Source organism: Cydia pomonella, chromosome 14 (genome assembly GCF_033807575.1).
Source record: "Cydia pomonella isolate Wapato2018A chromosome 14, ilCydPomo1, whole genome shotgun sequence".
NCBI classification, from domain to species: Eukaryota; Metazoa; Arthropoda; class Insecta; order Lepidoptera; family Tortricidae; genus Cydia; species Cydia pomonella.
This window is the reverse complement of record NC_084716.1, coordinates 17,191,272-17,215,308: the sequence shown is the minus strand read 5'-3', so window position 1 is coordinate 17,215,308 and position 24,037 is coordinate 17,191,272. Positions and strand designations below refer to the sequence as shown.

Here is a 24,037-nt window from a genome sequence, read left to right as displayed (position 1 = left end):
AATATAATATAATTATATTACTTTCATTTAGACAGAGGCTAGAGTCACATGTCATGATTCCATAGAAGTAGATCTTGTCCAAGTGTTCCTATTACCCCACCTGACCTCGAATATGCGGTTATCACACCGATGCGTATTCACACGCCGCACCGGTGTCAAAGCGAGACAGCATATGGTATATAGTAATGTCCCGCTCGCACACTGATGCGACAATATGTAGACCGCCATACCTATATTACCTATATGAGCAACGGTCGATTGAATGAAGATCAAGAGTTCAGGACTCAAATGGTTCCTGCCGTTAATCGCTATTTTTCCAAACGTGAGAAAGCACGTGTCTGCGCCACTGTTTCAGCACGTGACATCCATTTCCTTCCTACTTATATTGTGTAAGCAGGACGGATGCAGGACGTGATCGAAAACGTGACGATTGTTGATGAAAGTCGGGCAGTTTTCAAAACAGTGCGATAACCAAGTTTGTTGAACTTGACTTAGATCTTTAGAACACTCAAACAAATGAATTAAAGATTAGAGATTATCACAGAGAACTAATGTTATAATTAATAGGTAGGTAAATTAAACAAAGAATATAACTATTTTACTTAGATACTTAATTGCCGCACAAAAGTTTTGCATGATACCTGAGATATTTGAATGCTTTTTAAATTGTAAATAATGTAGGTACAGCTATAAATATATACTTACCTACTTAATGTATAATTTACCTACTTAGTTTACTTAATTTAATGTATTTTCGTGTAGTGTGAAGTTCAAAGAATTCATCATTAAGAAAACGACTTATTAACTTAATATAACACCTATTTTCCACTGTGAGATTGTATGTGTAGCTCACGCGCAATCCTTTTAACTTCTCACCTTTTTATAACTATACCCAGGTATTCGTGTTCTCACGGAGCGTGTATTCCCGTATCAAAGACCGTGTGAAGTCCAAAGGCGTCACTAACATCCCGCCGGCGGAGATCAACAACTTCTTCTCGCCGTTCTTCGCCGAACACATCGGCACGGTCAAGGTTTGGACGGACGCTGTTACTGCACTTGAAATAATGGAAAATTCTATCGAATACTCTCTGAACTGCTTAGACTCAGTAGCGCCATCTATGTTTCTGATAAGAAATAATGACCAACAGCGCCATCTTGCGGCGAGTAGCCGAACGTCAAGTAAAAAAACAAGTTGGGAACTACAGTTCGGTACCTACAACGAAAGGAGATGGCGCTGTAGTTAAATTTTGCTTAGCTGGTTGGGAAAAGCGACCTTGGTACTTTGTAATTAAGTATACTTCAATAAATTGTAACGTAAAAGTTTCCTTTAGTTCATAATTGCGATAGAGTTTTCCTTCGAGTGTTTTAAAATATGGATCATCATCATTTCTCATGACGATGCTTTCCATCATGTGCGTCATCAAAACTTCTTTTCTGTGTTCATCATTTTCTGACCATTTTCGAGCAAGCCTGGCCATTCAAATATTTCAAACTTTAAATCTACCCATCACATGCCACACCACTTTTACATTAAATTGGGACAGTCATCATTACTTCTTACCATTGCAACCCGCCATTCATCGCAACTCGCTTGTCGTTCTCGCCTCTCTCTGTATTCCTAATTAAAGGTAAAAATTAAGTGAAAGAGCAAAATAGTACGAGCAATAAGAAAAAAAGAAAAAAAAAAAAACCAAACCAAGTAATTTGTCTGCAGTAAACTGAGCAAATCTAGTTATTTAATTTTGCTTTATTTACTTGCTTTAAGCATCTATGTTATTAATTGATCCTCTAATTTGTGCAAAACTAGCGACCCGTCCCGGCTTCGCACGGGTTACACAAAACCTTAACAAATTATACTTACACCTAAACCTTCCTCAAGAATCACAGATAGGTGAAAATCCGTTCAGTTGTTTTTGAGTTTATCGCGAACATATATACACACAGACAGACGCGGCGAGGGACTTTGTTTTATACGGTGTAGTGATGTTTGCTATCTTACACTATTGCCGTCGCTATTTTTATTGTTTATGATTAAGTTCGAATATTATTCTTAGTAAAAAATGGTAAAAGTAATGAGTGATGTAGTTGGATTTACGTAATACACAATATTTCGGCCCAAACTTACTTATTTACAAAACAAACACGAAAAGAAGTTTCAGTCCAACTTTGCCCGCTAACGGAGTACACGTTCCAAACTTGCAAATTTTATAGAATAAAAATCGTGAATCTTGTCTATGCTCTCACTCCAGGTGTTTGTGTTCTCTAGAACGGCATACTCTATGATAAAAGAGAGACTTAAGCTCAAAGGAGTGGCGGATATCACTGCGAAGGAGCTTGAGGGCTACTTTTCGCCTTGGCATGCCAAGCATATTGGACAAATTAAGGTAATCGCCATCTTTCGTGAGACCTTGCAACTTTGCCCACTTTGGTTTTGAATAGGGATATTTAAAAAAAAAGTCAACCTACCTAATATTTTGAGACACCTCGTATGTTACATTTGACAAACAAGTGAATAAGTTCAAACGGTATGTTTAGTGGATAGTTAAATGAATTTGATAAGTGCAACTTCTGTTAACCAAATTCTAATCAGACATAAATCCATTAGCAAGACTTTGCTAATCAGATTTTTATAAATTGTTATTTGTTGGTATTTTTTGGTTAAAATATATTTAGCGGACGGAGAGTTCTTTGTTCTTTCTGAATAGTGTGTTTGTCTAGTGACAATCAGTCATCATAGATATCATACCAAATTTTGGAGTTGACCTACATTCTACAGCACATACCTAATTATAAAGCTTAGCTTATCGCGTGAACGCAAACATCCGTAGGCAAAGTTGCTAGATCTCACGCCTGTTCTCATTTGTTTAATAGAACTCGGTTAGAAAAGGAATTTATGTCGCGAGCCAAGTATAGCACACGTCTAAAGGTGCTGACAATGTTCGATGTTCTGCTCAAGTCACATTAATATGGATTGTGTGTACTTACTGTGTCTCTACCAGGGAATTCCCAGTTCTCGCCATACTAATTCAGTACAGGGAGCATTCGCTAGTTTCAACTTTCGCAACACGAGAGACTTCGTTTTATCATTTTATAGTCTAAATCTGTAACCTGCGAAAGGACTGAATAATGAATTCTTTTACACAAATGAAATAAGCAATCATATTTTCAGTTTGCATTTATCATATCATAAAGAGAAAAATGTGTCTTAATTTTTTACATTATCATTGACTAAACTATATCGCAAGCATTCTACTTTTATTTACCTAATCTTATCATTCCATTGTTATCGACTCTTATACATACATTTTTTCGTCAATTTTGTTCTTAAAAATATTATTAATAATTAGGTAAAAAAAACTTAACTTTGCTCAGTAGGCCCGGATTTAGAGATCTAGGGCCCTTAGGCACTTGGTATGGCCCTTCGAATTTATAGGGACCCCCCTTCTCCAACTCAAAACCATTGCCAGGTTGCCTGGAACCCTAGGCCCGGTCCTTGTGGGGCTAGGCGGAAATCCGGGCCCTGCCAGTAGGTAGGTTCCACTGCTTACTTTTTTGTTTTATATTGACGAATGAAACCGTATAATGGTTACCCTTTAGTGCTAAAGTTACCTAGATTAACGGACATCAAAAACTAAATTAAAACCATAGTGTCATCTAATACTTTATTTTTTGCAGGTGGCCAGCGGCAACAAAACAGTAGAAAACTGGGCCATGAAGCGACTCAGGGTGCACTACTACATATTTTCGTACCCCAGTCTGCTCAAACTGCACGGCGAGCCGTCCCTCCTCCGCAACCTGGACTCGTTGCTGGGCAACGAGGCCCTGTTGCAGTTGGAACTGAAGACGTTATCGCCGGCGTTCAAGGACGTGAGGAAGAAACGGTGGTTTGAGGAGGTTATAGACAATTATTTGAAATTGTGGGAGAGTAATATGTGATGAATGGTATTTTTAGGTTTAATAAGATTGTATACAGTTAAAGTCGTTTAGTTTGGTTTGAATATTTTTAAAACGCCATTTATTCCTACGCACACATTATATGAAATGAATTATATGAATTTCGAGATAAGTATTTTCAATTATAAATATTTATCCTATTACATGATATTTTTTATCTGAAATGTTTCTGCCTTAATTGCAGGTATTTAAGTTTCAACGTTTTAATCCTTTATATTTATATCACCTAATCTAACCTACCCTTACGTATCAACACTTTAATATTATTAAAAAAAAAACTGTATACCAATGTTACAATTAACTGCTTAATTGATGCTTTATTCAATGGTTATTTTCCAACTATGTTAAACGGGTTTAACTGTAAGCCAATGAACGATGTATTTTAATACGTATGCAATAAATAAAAAATAATTCAATATTAAATTGGTGCTAAAAACCTTCCGACCAAATAGAAAACGGAATTATGCAATTTAAATGAATTTTACAATTTTGTCTTGTTATTCTGAAGACAATGTGTGTATGCTCGTTTTCCATCTTATGTGTATTGCCATTTCATGTTAAAATCTTTCCGACCAAATAGAAAACGGAATTATGCAATTTAAATGAATTTTACAATTTTGTCTTGTTATTCTGGAGACAATGTGTGTATGCTCGTTTTCCATTTTATGTGTACTGCCATTTCATGTTTAAGTACAAAAGTTTTTCATTTGATATCTACAATTGGACGTAAATTAAAACATAATGGTGTTTGGAATATAATTTAAAATCTCATCTTCCTATTTTGTGATCCAATCTCGAATTTACCAAATAATGATTATAATGAACGATATATTTGTGAATTTATATTTTTTCCTTTACATATAAATATTATATAAATACAAATTAGGTATAATATTAAATGTGATTATAGATATAAAAATGACAATGTAGATGCAGTGAATTGAACGAACTACTTATACATATAAGTTTTAGTTGTTGTAAGTAATTTAATTTTGTCAAATGAATTTCGAATAAGTAAAACACTGCTAAGCCATTCTAAATACGAAATACCTATAAGTTAATTATAATGTTGCATGTTGTTCACATTGTTATGGGGCTTTTGCTCAAAATCGTAGGTGAAGACATTTTAGAATAATTATAAAATGTGCCTTTGCAAATAGATATTTGTAACTAAATAGTTGCGAATACTTTCTAGTGATGCTCAACTACAGCTTGACTCAACGTCACTTAACCTTTTTGTTTTCTTCATATTTGGTATAACAACATGTTCAACCTGACTTAGAATTATTCGAATACCTACTTAAATTTTACGTAAAGTTAGATTTTTGAAATGATCCTATATATGATTTTGACGACCGGTTTGGCCTAGTGGGTAGTGACCCTGCCTACGACGCTGATGGTCCCGGGTTCAAATCCTGGTAAGGGCATGTATTTGTGTGATGAGCATGGATATTTGTTCCTGAGTCATGGGTGTTTTCTATGTATCTAAGTATTTATAGATATTTATATATTATATATATCGTTGTCTAAGTACCCTCAACACAAGCCTTATTGAGCTTACTGTGGGACTTAGTCAATTTGGGTAATAATGTCCTATAATATTTATTTATTTATTTATTTATTATTTATTATTTATGATGATGGTATTTTTTTATTTTTGTGATGAAGTGGACATACGTATAGTTCGTGCCATCCACGATGGCGCGCAGATTTGTCAAATTTAATCTTTAATAACATGTCAATACGAGTCAAGCGTTGTGAATGACACGATCTATACTACATTCAACAATTTTGCGTTTTAAATATTTTAAAGTCATCTGACATGCAATTAAAAAAGTTACCTAGAACGATGTTTGTTAATCGTCACAAGCTGTACTTGAAATGATAATTGTTGGTTTATGATTCTCCTTCTCATATTCGTCCAAAAGATAGACTAAGATAGCAAATCGTGCAATTTAGTGTTGTAACGCAATGCGGGATCAAACTTGAGAATGCATTTATTTTTACGTATAATTAGTCCAATAAGGAACGGTGTAAATATTTTTTGGTAATTAATTAAAAAGTTAAAGGAATAAATTGATTTATGACTGGAAAATTGTTTAATTTTCATATTTTAATTTACAATGTTTCACACTCATTTTAATCCGGTATTTTTTTGAGGTTTTAAAACTAGTATCTCAGGATTGACACCGGTAGTGGTAGTACCTTCAAACTTCAAAGTTCAAATAGTTAACTATAACGCATTTAAAAATCAGAGTTTGCATATATCCTTGATAATTTTATTCTTCTTATGTGGGCAAAGTTGCCCTTAGTGGACAATGTTTATTGACGTTTCACGCCAGTTCTTGACAATTAATTGTGTTGCTTTTATTTTTTAATATTGGACTCTGATTTAAATTACGAAACTAAGGATTCGTCGCGATCAAGGTTGTCAAATTGCGCGGATATTCTCAATACTTCAGTTACTTCGATCGGTTCTGGACAAATTGAACCTTATAACGTATTTAATAAGGTTCAATTTGTTTAGTGATAGCCAAAATAGCCGAATTACGGAGACTAGAGAATTGCGCGGGTGATGATAACCTATGCCATCAGAGAATTAACCGATAAATATATTAAGTCTAATAAATATTATAGGACATTGTTACACAAATTGTTAATAATTCTAATTCCCACAGTAAGCTCGATAAAGCTCGTATTGAGGGTACTTAGCAACGATATATATATAATGTATAAATATTTACTAATACATACATAGAAAACACCCATGACTCAGGAACAGATATCCGTGCTCATCACACGAATAACTTACCAAGATTTGATCCCGGGACCATTATAGGCCCCTGCCTATATAGCCTGTATAGCCTAGGCCGTCAAGTCTAATAGGAATGCTAAATACTGTGTTAAGGAATAGTCAACACAAGGTATGCTAAAGTAATCGAGGGATTAAAGAACAAAAACACCTGTAAACTTTAACTTTGATTTATTTATTTAGTCGTAAGCATATTTTAACAAAATAGGTAATTCAACTTTGCTTAAATTGGTTGCAAAAAAACAACACAAAGAAAGGGAAAACAGGCAGTTGATTTCACATCAATTGATCGCATATTCTATTATAAAATTGCATAAATTTGCTTGAAATAAATAAGGTGGGATGGCTACGTAAGCAGGTACTAATTTTGTATAATTTTCTAGATTAATCTGTCGTAAAATCGCAGACGTTAGAAGGTGAATGACACGCTATCAGACTGTAGGCTTTGAGAACGCTCTATGGCAGACAATGGCCCCCTTTACACTGATAACGATTATTTGGAGTTAATGCTTATAGTCACGCTCTTTTTAACCATTGTAGGTATAAGCTGTGTTTATACCTTAGATACAAAAATGTTAGTCAGTTAGTTCGGTTGGTCACTGGTCAAATTGAGGCAAACGGTCCATCATTTTAGTATCAGAAATATTTAAGTATGTAAGTACCGAGGTAAATACTGGGATTATACCTCTTGCTTCGTCGAATGATGGTGCCTATGATAGATAGCAGTGTTGGCTGACAATTACCATTACAAATTGAACCGCAAGCTGTAACTGTGTGTGTGTGTGTGTGTGTGTGTGTGTGTGTGTGTGTGTGTGTGTGTGTGTGTGTGTGTGTGAGAGTGTGTGTGTGTGTGTGTGTGTGCGTGTGTGTGTGCGTGCGTGTGTGTGTGTGTGTCGTGTCTGTTACGGTTTACGGCTCAATTGTCTTTTGGTTGGGCTTAATTAAAAAAAATATTGAAGAAATATACGAAAAAACAATTACTCAAACCGGTTAATGTTTAGGTCATACGGTACCAGATGGCCTACCACGGAACCACGTTCGACGTGTTGCCTCTCTGTCACACTTACGTACAAATTTATAAGTGCGATAGAGAGGCAACACGATTAACGTTTTTCGCGGTAGGCCCTCAGTACCTACAGAGGGGTTCAATTGCAAGCAGTTGACAAGTGCTGAGCGTCGTAAAAAAATAAGGATGATTAAATTATGGTATATAAGTATATTTTGTAGGCTAGATAATAGATGCAATTTATTGTGTAGGTATCAATCAGGAGACAGTCATAAATCTAATCGTTTATTAATGGTTGTAATAAAATGTGTCACCCACTGCTCTACTAAATCAAGAATTTAATGAAGTTATGTAGATCATTTTCTATGGTAATTATGATAAAATACTAAGACCGTATTCAGATAAGTAGCCATATCACGAATTTGATACTGACATTTTCTTTAACATCTTCGTTACTTTCTTTCAATACATCTCGCTCGCTAATATATACTGACATATTAGTGCGAGCTCGTACTGACGAGCGGGTTGCATAGAAAGTTACTATAGAAAATTTTTCAGTGTCAAACTCGTGGTAAGGCTAAAGGCCTCCTAGAGTTCCAATAAGCATAGCTGTATGGTATCTATATGCTAAGGTGTCATGTGCGTATTGTTGATCTTTTTTTTTTAAATTCCTTCCATTTCCCAGTCTTTAGAAAAAAACCCGGCAAGAGTAGGTACATTCCAGAACTGATGCGTTCACATTTCGAAGTAAAATTCTCTAACACGGCACAGTCAGAGTTCCCATCTGTGCCCGCCCTACGTGACGGGCCATTGAGCATTGGGATCATTTCAGGTACCACACCATAGGGTGTCATAGGTGGGTATGAGGATGAATAAATACCCAGCCAACGGGGCGGTGGTAGCAATAAACATGGCAATCAATCAATTCTTTCTTTATTCGTTCATCACAGGTACATAAATAGGTGGTAACTCAGTATTCTAAGGAACAGCTATGATGTGCCTTTTGGCGTACGAAATAATTTCTTATCATCTAACTATATACATATTCAATAATTTATTTACACGGGCAATGAGCTTATGAGATTGGCATATGCAAACATATTTCAATAAGTCAATTCATATATTAAAAAAATAATAATGAGAATAAAAATAAAATAAAATAAAAAATTACAATTAATTACATTTGGCATATGTCAATATCATTAAAATAATCAGTCACACTATAATAACATTTAACTAATAAAAAATTTAATAATAAGGACTTCAATTTTTGTATTGGTGCCGTTTGCCATGATTCTGGTAACTTATTAAATATCCTTGGTGCCATCACTAGTACGCTTTTTTGCATCAAGGCTGTCGTAGTCCTACTCACTAATAGCGCTGGCTTTCTTGGGCGAAGGCTGCAAGTTCGCTTTTGCTCTTTAAACGAAAAAAAGTTTAAATTACTTTTAACAAAAACGCAGCATTCGAAAATATAGAGACATGGGAATGTCAGTAACTTTAGCGATTCGAAAAGAGGCATAATACTTTGCTGAGGGTTTAGTCCGCAGATAGCCCTTACGCATCGTTTTTGTGCCCTAAATAAAGATTGTCGATATGTAGAGTTTCCCCAGAAAACTAAACCATAACGTAGAGTTGATGAAACAAATCCATGATAGGCAGTTAGTACGGTGCTACGGTCGGTAGTTTTCGCTAATCTGTATAGAGCATATGAAAATCGGTATAGTTTCTTACATACTTCTTCGGAATGCGTCTTCCACGACATATCGCTATCGATTGAAAGGCCTAGAAATTTTGTTACACGCACTTTATCAACACGTTTGCCTTGATATGTAATATTAAGTGTTGGCGCTTTTTTCCTTTGACTAAACTGCATAATCTTAGTTTTTTCTAAATTAATTTTTAAATTATTACATTCTAACCATTCAATAATATGTCTTAAATCTGTATTAATTGCATTTTCATAGTCTATATCGTTGTTTTTCTCTATAATAACGGTGCTATCATCAGCATATAGTACCATTGGATACTGACTAGCTTTAACAATGTCGTTTACATACACTAAGAATAATAATGGACCCAATATACTACCTTGTGGTACCCCGTACAGAATATTTCTTCGATCAGAAGTGAATGTTATTTCATTTTTTGTATATTGGCATATCTGTGTCAGTTCTGTGTATTGTACCCTGCTTTCTAAGTATGATTTCATAAGGTTTAGAGCATTTCCACGGATCCCATAATGGCTTAACTGGTCCCATATGGCAGCTTCATAATCAAATACTTCTACTTGAAAGTGTCAACCCGCCCTTTATGTTTAGGTATCTTATAAAGTTTAACTATACTTTAACCTTTTCGACGCCGTATCAAACACAAAAGCTGTGCCTCGGACGCCACGTCACCGAAGTGGCAAAACTGAACTTTATGCATATGCACGTAGGTCTATGTTGATCTGTGACGGATTAATCCCTCTTCGGCGTTGGACCTACAGCGCGGATATAACCTGACGGTTGGCGCCAGGAAGGTTCAATATCGCTTGTGAGAGATCGTATATGATATCATGAACAAATAAAAACAAGTCCACAACCTTTAGTTACTAAATAAGATATCATATTTTTTGCTATTATAACAATAGCAAATATCGAGGTATTTGACCGATTTATCTACTCATACATATTAGGTATGTACAGAGATACCTATACCTACCTAACCTAAGTCATACCTATGGCTTCGCAATTAAATGCACTGGAGGCAACTATGTATTAAAAAAAATTTTTTTGCTCTTCACAGAGACTAGTAGTTATTTTTTTTATACAGGATCAAAGTTGTTGTTTAAGAGTCCCCGGCAAACTTGGCCGAATTTCACCTTCCCATACAAACGGAGCTTCGTTCTCATTTTAAAACTACGTGTTGGATATTAATGAAACATTGCACATGAGGTATATCTAGTCCTATAATTAGTTTATACAGCTCGTTTATAAGACAAACGAAATAAAGCAAAAACTTTTTGTATGAAGAACTTAAATTCGCTGTATTTTTTTAACTATGGTATCTGAAGCTACATAAACTAATTACAGGCATAGATATACCTTATCCTATTGTAAGTACAAAGTTTAAAAGCAATCTAGCTAGTCATTTTAAAATGAGAGCGTAACTACGTTTGTATGGAGGACCAAGCTTAGCTTTAACTCTTCGTGTTAATCATAATATTGACATCCGAGCAAGTGAAAGATTCCAAAATTTATCACGACCGTAGCTAGTCCTTACGAACTAGTGCAAGTAAAAATCATTTCGATATTTTCATACAAAGTGAGGATACATTATAAATAAGTATAATAAAGTAGCGTTGATGAGGCTTATTCATACACATTATGTGTGATTTCAGTTTGACAAACCAATGCGAAATGTACCTACTAATATTCGTCGAATAGTGAATACCAAAGTTACACGCGCTCGCTTATTTTCAATAAGTATTGATAACAGCTATATATTTATATAATAGTGTCACAATATGCATACGATACCAAACTACACACTGCTCGAACGAGTTTCCTCAATAAATGACTTCATTTACAATAATGAATTGCGTTAAAATAGTATAGCATAGAGCACGATGCTCAGTCTAATCTCGTAGGTCAAGTTCACAATGTGTTTACTTATGTACATCATTAGCAAAATGTGAAAAAACCTCAGTGTACATACCGCTTCCACGCGGCGAGGAGTTTCAAATATTGTTACAGTTTTTCACGCATTTTTGAAAATGTTTACGGTGCTTTTCATAATTTGTTTACGCGTGGCGTTTAGTGCGAGTGATGACAGTGACTTAGGATATAGTTTGAGTATAGGAAATGCTATAAATGTGTTTGCCAAGTAAGTTTTTATTTTGTTTTGTGCAATTGTAATAAGATCAGGTGCACTCCGATTACTAAGCGATATGTAAATTAGGTTTAAGTAGTTATTGTCGTGTAATTGGATCAAACAAGAAGCCTTAACTTCGTTTATTTTTATTTTAATATTTTTGCTGTAGGTAAACGTTGGTAGCCTTAATTAGTCGCATGCTGGTGCTTTAAAACCAGAGGTCCACGGTTCGAACCCCAGCTCGTGTCAATAAGTTTTAATTTCACATATATAAGTACTTACGAAATATCCTCGCTGTATACCAGTCACTTTTCGTTGAAGGAAAACATATCGTGCGGGAACCGGTACATGTCCCAGTAACGCCTAGCTGTTCTAGGGGCCTAGCAAGATACCCCAACAAAAAACGTATAGGGATGACAGACGCTACGAAAAGTGAGGTGATTATATTCTCACAATTTCAAGTTTCGATTGAAGTTTGTCATCTTGACTACGCCCCGGCTGGAAGGGCAAGTGGCTGTCGCTTTCGGAAAAGCTAGAACCGCACTCATTCTTGGGTTTATATTTCCAAAACTAAAATGACACCCTTAATATTCCCCTTCTCTTATTTAGGTTCCGCAAGAGAGATTAATGTGAAATCTTGAGTTTTATTTTTTATGAAGTATAGGCAGGCGTTTGACCACGATCTCACCTGGTGGTGAACGATAATGCGGCCTACGGTGGCGCCAAGTTGTCAAAAAAAGATCATGTTCAATAGAGACAGGGATCAGTAGACTTAGCATGAGTACGGGGCGAAAGTATCTCGTGCGCGAGATAAACTACCCGTATTTTTCTAATAGTATCAATTAGAAAGGCCAGACAGTCCAAACCAGTAGGTAAAAAAATCTTCTTATACAAGATTCTTTTGCATACAAGCTTTCCCTCGCGCTAAAAGGAGGAATTAGTCTTCCTCCCATATTTGTAAATAGTCAGTCGGAAAATGTATTTTTTTTTCCGTAACGATTATGATTAATACTAACTACTTGCTTGACAATTAATTGCGATATTTTTGTCGCATTTTCTATAGGTTAGTCAGACTGTGATTTCTCCGCGAGGATGACAGCATTTGGGTTTTACCCCTTTTTGAATTGGGGAAATTATACAAAGAGTCAAAGAGAACTTAGTTCATAATTGTCGTCATTCATCGATATATTTTATTTTGAATAAGGAAATTCACGAAATGGTTGTGTAAATCCTTAATAGGAAGTAATTATAGGTAGGTAAGTGTCTTAGTCACGATTCATATGACTAACTTCCTTGCTTTAGTACAATTCACAATATGTAATCCAAATATTTTTAAAAGTAGAATTATTCATTAGTAAGATATTGAAAAAATTAAATTATCATCATCATATCAGGCGAACGTTATCCATTGCAGCTATTTTTATAAAACTATAAGTTACAATTTTATAAATTTAACCATTGTTTAAATGTTTATTTTAGCCTCCCATAATGGGGTTGGCAACTGTCAAGTAAAAACCTGTCTGTTTTAAAAAGATGTCCCATAATCTTACTTGCCATTGACATATATATCAAAGGACGGGCGTTACGCCTGATTAAGAATGGTGCTACCTAGTACAATTGTGTCACAAGTGAATTCGAGCCAATAGCGCAGTCTAACGCAACTAGTTGCGAACAATCGCGCGCGTGGTGCGAACTCGTCAACCAATCGCGTTGTGGCGTTAGACTTCACGATTGGATTGAATTCGTGTGCGTGACACCGCTGTACTGGCCCCATTGCCCGTAAGGCCCGTCCTTTAGATATATGTCAATGGTACATGCGGTTTTAAAACGACCCTCTGGTCATGAGATATATAGTTTGGCAAGCCATTTCCGTCAGTAGAAATATAAAAAATGTAGGCGCGAAGTGTTGTTAAGAAGCGCTGGTGGCCTAGCGCTAAGAGCGTGCGACTTTCAATCTGGAGGTCGCGGGTTCAAACCTCGGCTCGTACCAATGAGTTTTTCGGAGTTTACGTACAAAATATAATTTGATATTTACCAGTCGCGCCTTCGGTGAAGGAAAACATCGTGAGGAAACCGGACTACTCCCGATAAGGCCTAGTTTACCCTCTGGTTGGAAGGTCAGATGGCAGTCGCTTACGTAAAAACTAGTGCCTACGCCAATCCTGGGGATTAGTTGTCAAGCGGACCCCAGACTCCCATGAGCCGTGGCAAAAATGCCGGGACAATACGAGGAAGAAGAAGGCCCGAAGTATTGACCTCAAGTAGAAATATTAATTTCGCGTCTTTTTTGCCACAGTATATAGGTATGTAATTAATGAACAAAGAAGAAAATTCAACTCGTTACTTGTCGCGACTCGCATCAATATTTCACAATTTGTTAATTGCTCATTAATCTTATTTTATTACAGTCAGGTGATAGAGCACGCAGACTGTCAGTCAAATATCTCAAATCTCTGTAGCAATAAACTTATCTCCCAAATACGTAGATTCGAAACAGACACAAGGTTACTTCACGAACTTGGCCTGGCATCTGTTGAGTTAAAATATGATAATGTCGTCCATATTGGCTAAATTACGTTTTTACATGGAATTGATAACGAAGCGATTTGATACTTAGAACACATGAATTAAAAGTTAAGTCGGTTCATTTTGCGATTATTAAATACAAAACTTTAGCATATACCTACCAAATGTAAGGCTGATGAGCACTACCAACATCGAGAAAGTCGGAAAGCGAATCAAAATGAGTCTAATCGACTCTTGAAAGCAAAAAATACACGGACGCGATAGTGATTAACGGCAAGGGGGTAATGTAGTTAATGCGCCATCTCTTCGAGATCAAAAGCCAAGCTGATCTGACTTTACAGTAATAGGTACCTACTTCTTTACCTCTGGCGAACAATTTGCTGTAGTTTCGTACCTGTCGTTACCGTAACCCCTAATACTATAACCCCCAAAAATTTATTTACACGACCTAATTGTCTGTGTCATAGAGGCGTGTAAATGTATTTTTAGAACGTTGGCAAAGATGTTTCTGAACACGACTGTACGTAAGACCGCACTGCCCTACTGCGTTCCCAAAAGTAAATTTAAAAAGCACTTTTTTATCTAGGTACTTAGTTAGTTTTGCTGGGCATTTTCCGCGAATCGACATCCATTGTGCCTATTTTGCGTGAAACGAGGTAGCGCTACTCTAACCACCCCACCCCTCCTCCTCGAAGCCTAGCAATGTTTTCAGGTTGCTAACTGCCTCCTTTAGTGTGCACGGATTCCCTAGGTATTTGCTCCTATATACTTCTACCTGTTTACAGTCTTGGAGAATATGTTTTGATGTTTCCTCTTCTTCCATGCACGCCCTGCACATGGGGCTGTTAGTAGTGTTATTTTTACCACTTTTACCCATATCTATTATGTAGGTGTTTGTTTAGTGTGTTATGTTCTGTTATTAATCCTACTATTTTAGGTAGTTGACTTCTTGGTGTTTTCAGTAGTATTTTAGTGAGCTTGTGGTTTAATTTTAGTAGAATATCTTTTGGTTTGCCTATATGTTTTCATTTCAGTACTTATCGTATTGTTGTCTGTGATGTTGTTCTAGCTGGTTGTGTATGTACTTATATTTAGCAAACTGTTTTCTAGCTACGGCGACCTCTCCCAAGTAACCCAAGTGATCTCAGCCGACTACGACGACGATGAAGACGAGTTCCCCGAGCCCTTCAGCGAGAAGAACATTAAGGTCTTCCTCAATGCCAGCAGCAAGGAAACCCCGGGCGAAGACCGGGTGGAGATGAACATACTGCTGTGTGAGACCTTTGATGAGCTGCTTGATGGATACTTCCAGAATTTTCAGATTGAAGGGTAAGAGTTATACTTTCTTTTCTTTACACTAAAGTCTTTCTTAAGGCCAGCAGCTAGGAGGCGCTGGGAGAAAACAAGAGGAAATGAATATATTGCTGTGTGAGACCTTTGATGAGTTGCTCGATGGATACTTCAAGAATTTTTAGATTGAGGGGTAATTTTACTTTTATTTAATTACCTACATCAAAGCCCTTAATGCAAGCAGCAAGACAACGGGAGAAGACAGGGTGAACATGTTGCTGTGAGAGACTTTCAATGGATACGAAGCAAATGGTAAGAATTTTACTTTTTTTATTGTTTTTTTTTTCCACCACATCAGTGGCAAATTGCCGCCTGTCTGGAGTTACCGTAGACATGGACCCCTGCAATTACAGAGGTGTGACATTCACGCTGCCAAACTGCAGCACGCTGCTAAACGCTGTGCTGGGGCGAGGTGAAATACTCAAGGCTACTCTGTTAGTCTTAAATCATTGTAATGTTAGTATGTATTAATTAATATTTGTAACGCTTTGGCTTGTTAGCTGTAAGTTACAGATGTTTACCTGAAATAAAGAAAAGGCACTGTATGTTTTCTATGGTCTTTGATGTTTATGACAGCAGGTCGAATTGTCAATGGCTAAGAAAGTCGTTTAAAATCCGCGTGGCACTGTGGAACGACGCCATAGCTACTTGTGGTTGGACATCGAAAAACAGAAAATTCTCATGTCAAACTATGTCGTCGTTTACTGTGCATTTTCATTTAGAAAATCAATTAAAAAGTTTTAATTGTATGAAGTATAATATCTGGGAGACCGAGTATTGCTCAGAAAAGATATAAAAACTTAAAAATGCGCGTTTTCCAAGAGATTATTAGCCTCGCCGAGCAAACCGAGCCGTTTCCGAGATCCTTTATTATATATATATATAATAAAGGTAACAGATTTGATTTATTTCATCATAATAAATTACAGTACAAATGTCAATCTAGACGAATTTATATTAAGATCATCAGATATATTCCAATTTAAATGTCAAAAATGGAAATAATGCAAAATATTAAATAAGTAAACAATGTAAAATCATGTCAACTTAAAAATTAGCCCCCTTATCATAATCATAAACGTGTGCTAAAGTTGACAAGCATCTAATAATCGTTTGTCCTTTTCCGACGTATCGGTATGATGGTAAGGGACAAACGGTTTTTGCCGGCTTGTCAACTTTAGCACACGATCGTCATCTTAAAAACTAAGAGAATAAAAAATAATACACAATGTCCAATAGAGTCAAAGAAGTTAGTAAGATTAATGTTAATGACACATCATACACACATGGACACCTGCCATCTCGCTACACATTCCGTCATCCTAGTTAGTTAAAGCTGATAACTATGGAAGGTAGAGGCAAGGAACAGAAACTGCTTAGGCAGAATTGTTGCAAAAGTGTCCAGCTGTCAGCTATAAATAATAGTTCCAAATCGCTCCAGAGTAGCGCTAGAGTAGCTAAAAACCTAGGCGTTATTGTCTGGCTGTCTACGATTAGATTTTTTCTCAAGTATTCTAGGTATTGTAGCGCCACCTATTGATGGTTTTTTGTCGGACACTTTTTGGTATATGGAGATTTTGTTCCTTGCCTCTGCCTTCCATACTGATAACGTAAACGGACGATTCAGATAATGCACATAATTTCTAAGAACAACACATAATTTTAGAATGATTCACAGGAAAATTAATGATTAAATGAATCATCTACTTAAGTCTAACTTGTCACTCACGATCGAGAAATCAAGGTCATCATCACGACATCTAATTTGACATTGTTTATCTTTGCCCTACAACCAGTGTTGGCCGAACGTTAGAATTGACCAATAATCATTACAATTTGAACCGAAAACTGTAACCGTCCGTTACGATTTACGGTTCAATTTGTAATGGTTAGTTGTCAATTCTAATTAACGCGTTCGGCCGTTGGGGTGTTGTCAAAGAAAACTTTGTAGCCAGGTAAATTTACTGCCATCTTTCGACACATAATGAAACCTTTTAGAACCCCATTTGATTTTGATCCATATTCTTTTAATGATATGTGTTAAATTTGTTAAATATCAAAAAGTGACACCACGCCTTGATAAATTACCATTTTCTCGATTTCAGAACAGACAAACCCTGGAAAGCGTTCATGGGCGACTGGATCCAAGACGAAATCATGCGCACCCTTGGCATAGATGTCGACCTCGTCCGTGACAACTGCTGTTACGTGCTACTCAAGCTGTCAAAAGTACACAAGACCGTCAAGATTGACAGTTTGGACCACGTGGCTGTCAAGAGCTATGTGGAGAAGGCGATGAGCGCCATGAATGGGAGCGACGTGGCGGATATCAGGAAGTTTATGAGGAGTTATGGGACGCATTATATAGATTCTTATGTGACGGGAAATTTTGTGTATCAGGTAATTATCTTCTTATCTCATTTGTTTCTCTTTTTTTTTGTAATGGGATGATATTTACTATCGAAAACGCAATATTTTTTACATACACACACTGGTATTAGTATTATCTGCCTCTCGGAACTATCGTTCAAAGCCGGAGCGGAAAATACTAGTCAAAGATATTGAAAAAAAAAAATACATTTTTTATTGGTTATTTGACCGCAATCTCACCTGATGCAAAGTGCCGATGCGGTCTAGGATGGAGCAATGTCTATTCACTCTTGATTTGAAAATATCCAAGTTTACTATAGAGAGCTGGGAATAGATTTGCAGGAGCAGGAGCAGATCAGTGGCAGTACGGAATGCTAGGTACTTCACATTTTTCCAATCCAGACAAGTCATTAAAAGTGTTGACTCTCTTCGTCTTTCAACAAAAATCGGCTTACACCAAGCGCTAATGTCAAGTTTAAGTTTCCAATATAGGTCTCGAGATGGCAGACCATCCAACACCCAAGAAAGCGCACCTACATGAACTACGAAAGTGCTGCTTATTGGCATGAAGCGTCAATGTCAATTTTAAGCTTTCGATCTAGACTAAACGATTACATACCCCAACGCGCAGTTCAATAAGTTTAATTTTCTGTTGTAGGTGTTCAAGTTTAAGCGGTATGGGTACAACATGCTGCGTTCGTACGTGAGGGACCGGAAACATCATACTGACAACTCGGACAGATTGAGATCCCACTTCGCGTCCAACTTCCTTAGACAAGTGGGAAATATTAGGGTACGTACTCGTATGGTTCACATCACCTCAATAGTGTTTGAATTCAGGGGGAAATCTAGTCTATTCCTGGACTTAGAATGCCAAAGCAGACCACGAACTCTTTAGGATAAAACCTGGAAAATGCTAAGAAAACAAACCTTCAGGTACAGTCCGCATAGTGACCATAGTGACGGCCAAATATATCAGAACACATCCTTACTTCTGTTGGCTGTCTCTATTTGATTGTACGAGTGGAACTGTTCAAAATGGAAGCTTGTATTAGGTTGACCAGTTCATTGAATAAGTAGGTATTTCATACAGTATGACCATACGCCAACCCGCCACGAATGGAACTAGATTTGATCACAACGCGGCGGCAAATTGGCAACATATCAATTGACAGAATCTCAGTTCGATTAGAACGCTTAGCAACGCAATAGTAAAAAAGTTAAAAATGCCGGTTTCCTCATTGTGACATGTATGGGGTTTGTCAATTTCTTTAGGAAATAAAAACTACGAAAAAATTTCAACTTTTAATCGAAATTGGCGTATCGTATTCAGTAACTAGTGTCAATTCAATTACAGATAGCAAGCGGCAACAAAACCTTAGAAGCCTGGGCCCGACGAAACCTCCTCGACAGCCAATACCTCTACTACCGACCAAGTTTACTGCGCCTTTTCTACAACAACGCATTAATATTGGCCCTCAACCGTATGCTAGACGACGGAGCGTTATTAGGGCTGTCGCTTAAGACCCTGGCCCCGTTATTTAAAGATGAGCAAAAGAGAAAAAAATATGTAGAGGTGGTTGAGAATGATATGAAGCTGTGGGAAGTTAATGCTTAACTTTTTAGCTACATAAACCATTTAAAAAATAGATAAATTGCGAAGAAACTCATGAACTCTTTTGCTAGTACTTTTCCTACTGACTAAGCTTCGATTTTTCTTCAATAACGATCCAATTCTAACCCTTAATCGTGTGTTAGACAACGCAGTGGTTTTTTTTATACTATGTCGGTGGCAAACAAGCATACGGCCCGCCTGATGGTAAGCAGTCTCCGTAGCCTATGTACGCCTGCAACTCCAGAGGAGTTACATGTGCGTTGCCGACCCGAAACCCGCCCCCCCCCCTCGATGAGCTCTGGCAACCTTACTCACCGGCAGGAACACAACACTATGAGTAGGGTCTAGTGTTATTTGGCTGCTGTTTTCTGTAAGGTGGAGGTACTTCCCCAGTTGGGCTCTGCTCTAGATCTGGAATGACATCTACTGGCTGTGCCCTACCACACAAAGCAAGATGACATTCACAATGCCCATACCTCTCTTTCAGTGTTACTATAGCAAGGCTAAAGACCCTAGCTATTTTGTTTAAAGATGAAGGGAAGATTAAAACATATGCAGAGGTGGTTGACAATGAAGCTGTGGGAAGTTCATGCTTAATTTTTTAGCTACACAAACCATTTTAAAAATAGATTAATTGCGAAGAAACTCAAGAAAGACGGGATACCTCTTTTCCTACTGACTAAGTTTCGATTTTTCTTTAACAACGATCCAGTTAGACGACTAAACGTTATTGGGGCAGTCGCTTAAGACCCTAGCTCCGTTATTAAAGATGAGAAGAGAAAAAAATATCTAGAGATAGTTGAGAATGATATGAAGTTGCGGGAAGTTAATGCTTAACCGTTATTTAGATAGTCAAAAAAAGTTTTTTTTAAATACTATATATTTTAAGAGATAAGTTGGGAGTAATGATACAGATATGAATACCCCCTTTACGGAAGCTACCTCTGCGAAGCTAGCCAAGCTAACTCTGCGTGGCATTTGCAATGAAGGTGTGGAAGGTATTAATGTCAAATATCTATGAAAATATGACGTTTAAACTTCTTCACTTTTTTTTATTAAAGTCTGTGTAAAGTTAGATTATACGGACTCTATATCACAAACCACTCGGATTATTCGTGTATGCCAAGAGACAAGAACAAACTTTCTTATGTATATGCACAGTTTTTTATTTAAAAGTACCAGTGATTTATTTTAAAAAATGTCAATTTATTGCTAAAAGCATTAATTGGGTCAAAATTCTATTCGTTTTCTTGTTTTTTATCCCCAATGTGACGGAGTGGAGCTTTTTGTATGCGTTGATTTTTTTTTAATTTTTTCAAATGAATGAATCTACAGCTAGAGAGACAATAGCACTCAACTTTTTTATTTATTTGATAAAAGACAAAAATAGACGTGTGACTGAGTGGTCAGAAATACGAGAACGAAAAGTAGTTTGACCCAATTACTAGTTTTAAGAAAACACTTCCAATTGTCTTTATATTACTTTAAAGCCACAGTTATTTTCTGGCTTTGAGGAATAAATTGTAAATTAATTTGATTTAAGTGTACAGTATTGAAAATAAAATAAACATTTTATTAGTAATAGTATATTTTATTTCCACGAAATATAATTGAAGCTCAGAGTATTTTATTACGTATTACCATAGCTATTTCTTACGTTATTTCTCTCAGCTATTCGGTACAAGACATAAACTATAAGAAATAACACCAATTTATAAGAAAAATAAAGACTTATTGATTGTAGAATATGTATACAGTATAGGGAGCGTGCATGAACTGTAGGAGGCAGCACAGGAGCCGTCAGATTTTAGGCGCGAGGCGTAAATGTGATGTTCACTGTTCCGATGTAGCCCACAAGATGGCAGCACCTACTATGCACAAGAAAACACGTGACGTGTGAATGTACATGTTTATTGTTCCGATTCAGGCCACAAGATGGCAGATCCTCCAACGCGCACGGTCCCTATTAGAGAAATCGTGCCCTTTAGTTTGACAGTTCAAACAGATGGCGCTGCACAGTTCGACGTTTTGTATTCACTGGATTGTCAACTTCAAGTTACCGCATAATGTACGGCGCCATCTACATCACCTGTCAAATTCGGGGCGCGAATTGGTATTTGACTTTACACATATTATACATGCGATGAATCTTTTTTTTAAATGTTTTATAAAATCGCCGCTGTTAGCTTAGAAATCGACTCTAAGATCATATTCAGCACATTTTAATATGATTTCAACGCAAAAATTATGTCTATACCTCTTTCCTTCTGTTTTGTTCCATACTAATTAAAAGATACATTGATTAAGATGTGTATAATCTAAGACAATTTCGTGCTTCGAATTTGACAGGTACACGAGATGGCGCAGTACGGCTCCACACATTTTGCGGTAACTCTGTCAAAAGTTGACATTTGACAATTCAGTGACCGCTACACATATGGCACAGTACAGCGCCATCTGTTTTGGATGCCAGACTAAGGGGGCACGTTTTTTACTTAGACTTTACCCCTCTATTACAATCAATTCTCTTTGATACTATGTAGGTAATAAAACTATAAACATAATATATGTATATATTATAAATATTATTTGACGAAACTATGGGGACCATTTTTATTTATTTGTAGATCTTTTTCGTCCGATTTCGATAACATTTGGTGGATACATATCAATCAATCAATCAATAAGAATTTATTTCGAACAATGTCCATATTGTGTTAGTAACATACAAATACTTAAATCTAGGGTTAGTATGACAAGATATTACTGCAAATGCCTACATAAAGGGGCATGTAGCTGCACCCAGTGCTTCAGCCACGGTGAGTCCCACCGGTCGGCCAACGTGCACGTGTGCATATAGGTAGAGTTTCCTATTCTGTACAATATAAGCGCAACTTCGCCGTGTGTCCTAAAGAATCTTCCTCTCTAGTTACGAAAACGTATCGGAATTTCGAAACTGAACGGAAAATTAGGTACATCATTTTTTGCAGGGATCGGAACCGGTTTTTTGCAAAAACTTCGAAATATTTTATATTTCGGTTTATTTTATACTGCAAATGTAGGACTCAGTTGTGTTTTCAGATAACGACTTCGTATTATTAGATTGCCTAATTAGAAATGAAGTAATTAACGAAGAACGAAAAAATACCGTTTCCGTTTCCATACAAAAAATACCGTTTTCGTTTCCATACAAAAAATACCGGTTTCCGATCCCTGATTTTTTGGGACAATTTCGATTTCGTGTTTATTCTGCCAAGAACGAGGAACTCTTCAAAGTAGCAAAATGTTATCAAATCTTACGGGAAAAAGTACCGGCATAATGATGTCAGCATACAGGTTGTTTTTTTTTATTTAGTCACCTGCAATAATCTACGAGGTGAATATATAAGCCATACTGGGCAACTTTTACTAGGGTCTACAGTATGGGGTTCTTCAAAAAAGGAGTGTACAGGTTTTTAAAGGGTCGGCCGGTCGGTCGGGGGTCGGCAACGCGCATGTAACACCTCTGGAGTTGCAGGCGTCTATAGGCTGCGGTGACTGCTTACCATCATATGCGGGCCGTATGCTTGTTTGCTATTTAAAAAAAAAACTAGGGGCCAACCCCGCAATCGCTAAAATACAATTTGGCTGTTTCATACATTTCCGCTTTCTGACATTTTCTATGGGAGGGTAAATTTATATAGACATATTTTTTGCGTTACATTATGGATTGTCACACCAGCCACAATATTACTTTATAGTACATCAGTCTTGCACTTCTTAGTTCAAATAAATATTTTATACAGTTCGTGTCATCCACGATGACGCGCAGATTTGCCAAATCTAACCTTTAATAACATGAAAATACGAGTTAAGGCACGCGTCTTCCTGAATGACACGATCTATACACTCCTGTTTAATATCTAGTAAAACATACAGGGTGTCTCCCATACTGGGGCTTTAAATGCAGGGCTCGAGTTTAATTGCTACAATGAGCTACGTTTATTATAGGACCAACCCCGAAATGGCGAAGCATTTTTAGCTTTTTCATACATTTTTACTGGTTTTGTGCCTTTTCGCCGAAGTTTCATTATCCGAATCTCACTTGCCAACCAATCTTTCGCAGATGATTTACTATGGCAACCAACATTCGGTATTTTTTTATTATGGTACCGTTTTACTTGGTAGAATTATTTTTAATATAAGTAACTGAATGCATTTCACTCGCCAAATAATTCAATTGGCCAACTATTTATTAATACAACAAAGCCTAGTTATTTGACAGTCAAGATTGGTGCGACGACGAGCGAAGCGAGGAGGAGCGTGTTAGGTCAACTGCGACCAATCAGCGGGTGCGCTGTAGCGGCCGGCTAGTGCCAGGACCGACTTGTTTGGCATCGTACGATGTCATATTCCAAAAATAAACCTTTTATTCGTTATTTTGCGTTAAACTTACGAAGTGATTCTGCTACCTAAAACGTTACGTTTTAAAAAGTTTCGTTTTGATATTGTTAGTCAAACATACAGTTTCTATACATATAATATGACATTTAGGTTGGGAAATCAA

At 36.8% G+C, this 24,037-nt stretch overlaps 2 protein-coding genes across 3 annotated transcripts in view; both read left to right on the top strand.

Moving 5' to 3' along the window:
* Positions 1-4,783, top strand: part of LOC133525096 (torso-like protein) — a 94,684-nt gene extending 89,901 nt beyond the window's left edge. Inside the window, exons 6-7 of one of the 2 annotated variants that reach the window (XM_061861346.1) lie at positions 2,250-2,384; positions 3,676-4,783. In XM_061861346.1, the coding sequence (XP_061717330.1) occupies positions 2,250-2,384; positions 3,676-3,936 (396 nt within the window). In that variant the 3' untranslated portion in view covers positions 3,937-4,783. Of the gene's footprint in view, positions 1-896; positions 1,032-2,249; positions 2,385-3,675 lie in introns of both variants that reach the window. The other variant, XM_061861345.1, reaches the window with a different exon arrangement.
* Positions 4,784-11,063: 6,280 nt separating this feature from the next.
* On the top strand, positions 11,064-21,073 carry LOC133525086 (torso-like protein). Its single transcript, XM_061861330.1, has 5 exons — positions 11,064-11,642; positions 15,267-15,485; positions 17,612-17,906; positions 18,535-18,669; positions 19,234-21,073. The coding sequence occupies exons 1-5, from the start codon at positions 11,533-11,535 to the stop codon at positions 19,492-19,494; spliced, it is 1,020 nt and encodes a 339-aa protein (XP_061717314.1). The 5' UTR covers positions 11,064-11,532; the 3' UTR covers positions 19,495-21,073.
* The last annotated feature ends 2,964 nt before the right edge of the window (positions 21,074-24,037 follow it).

Bases quoted from the DNA above. Each gene is read 5' to 3' on its own strand.
- LOC133525086 (XM_061861330.1), top strand. From the start codon at position 11,533: ATGTTTACGGTGCTTTTCATAATTTGTTTACGCGTGGCGTTTAGTGCG. The intron at 11,643-15,266 runs GTAAGTTTTTAT...ACTGTTTTCTAG, and splicing joins GCTATAAATGTGTTTGCCAA to CTACGGCGACCTCTCCCAAG. The intron at 15,486-17,611 runs GTAAGAGTTATA...TCTCGATTTCAG, and splicing joins CAGAATTTTCAGATTGAAGG to AACAGACAAACCCTGGAAAG.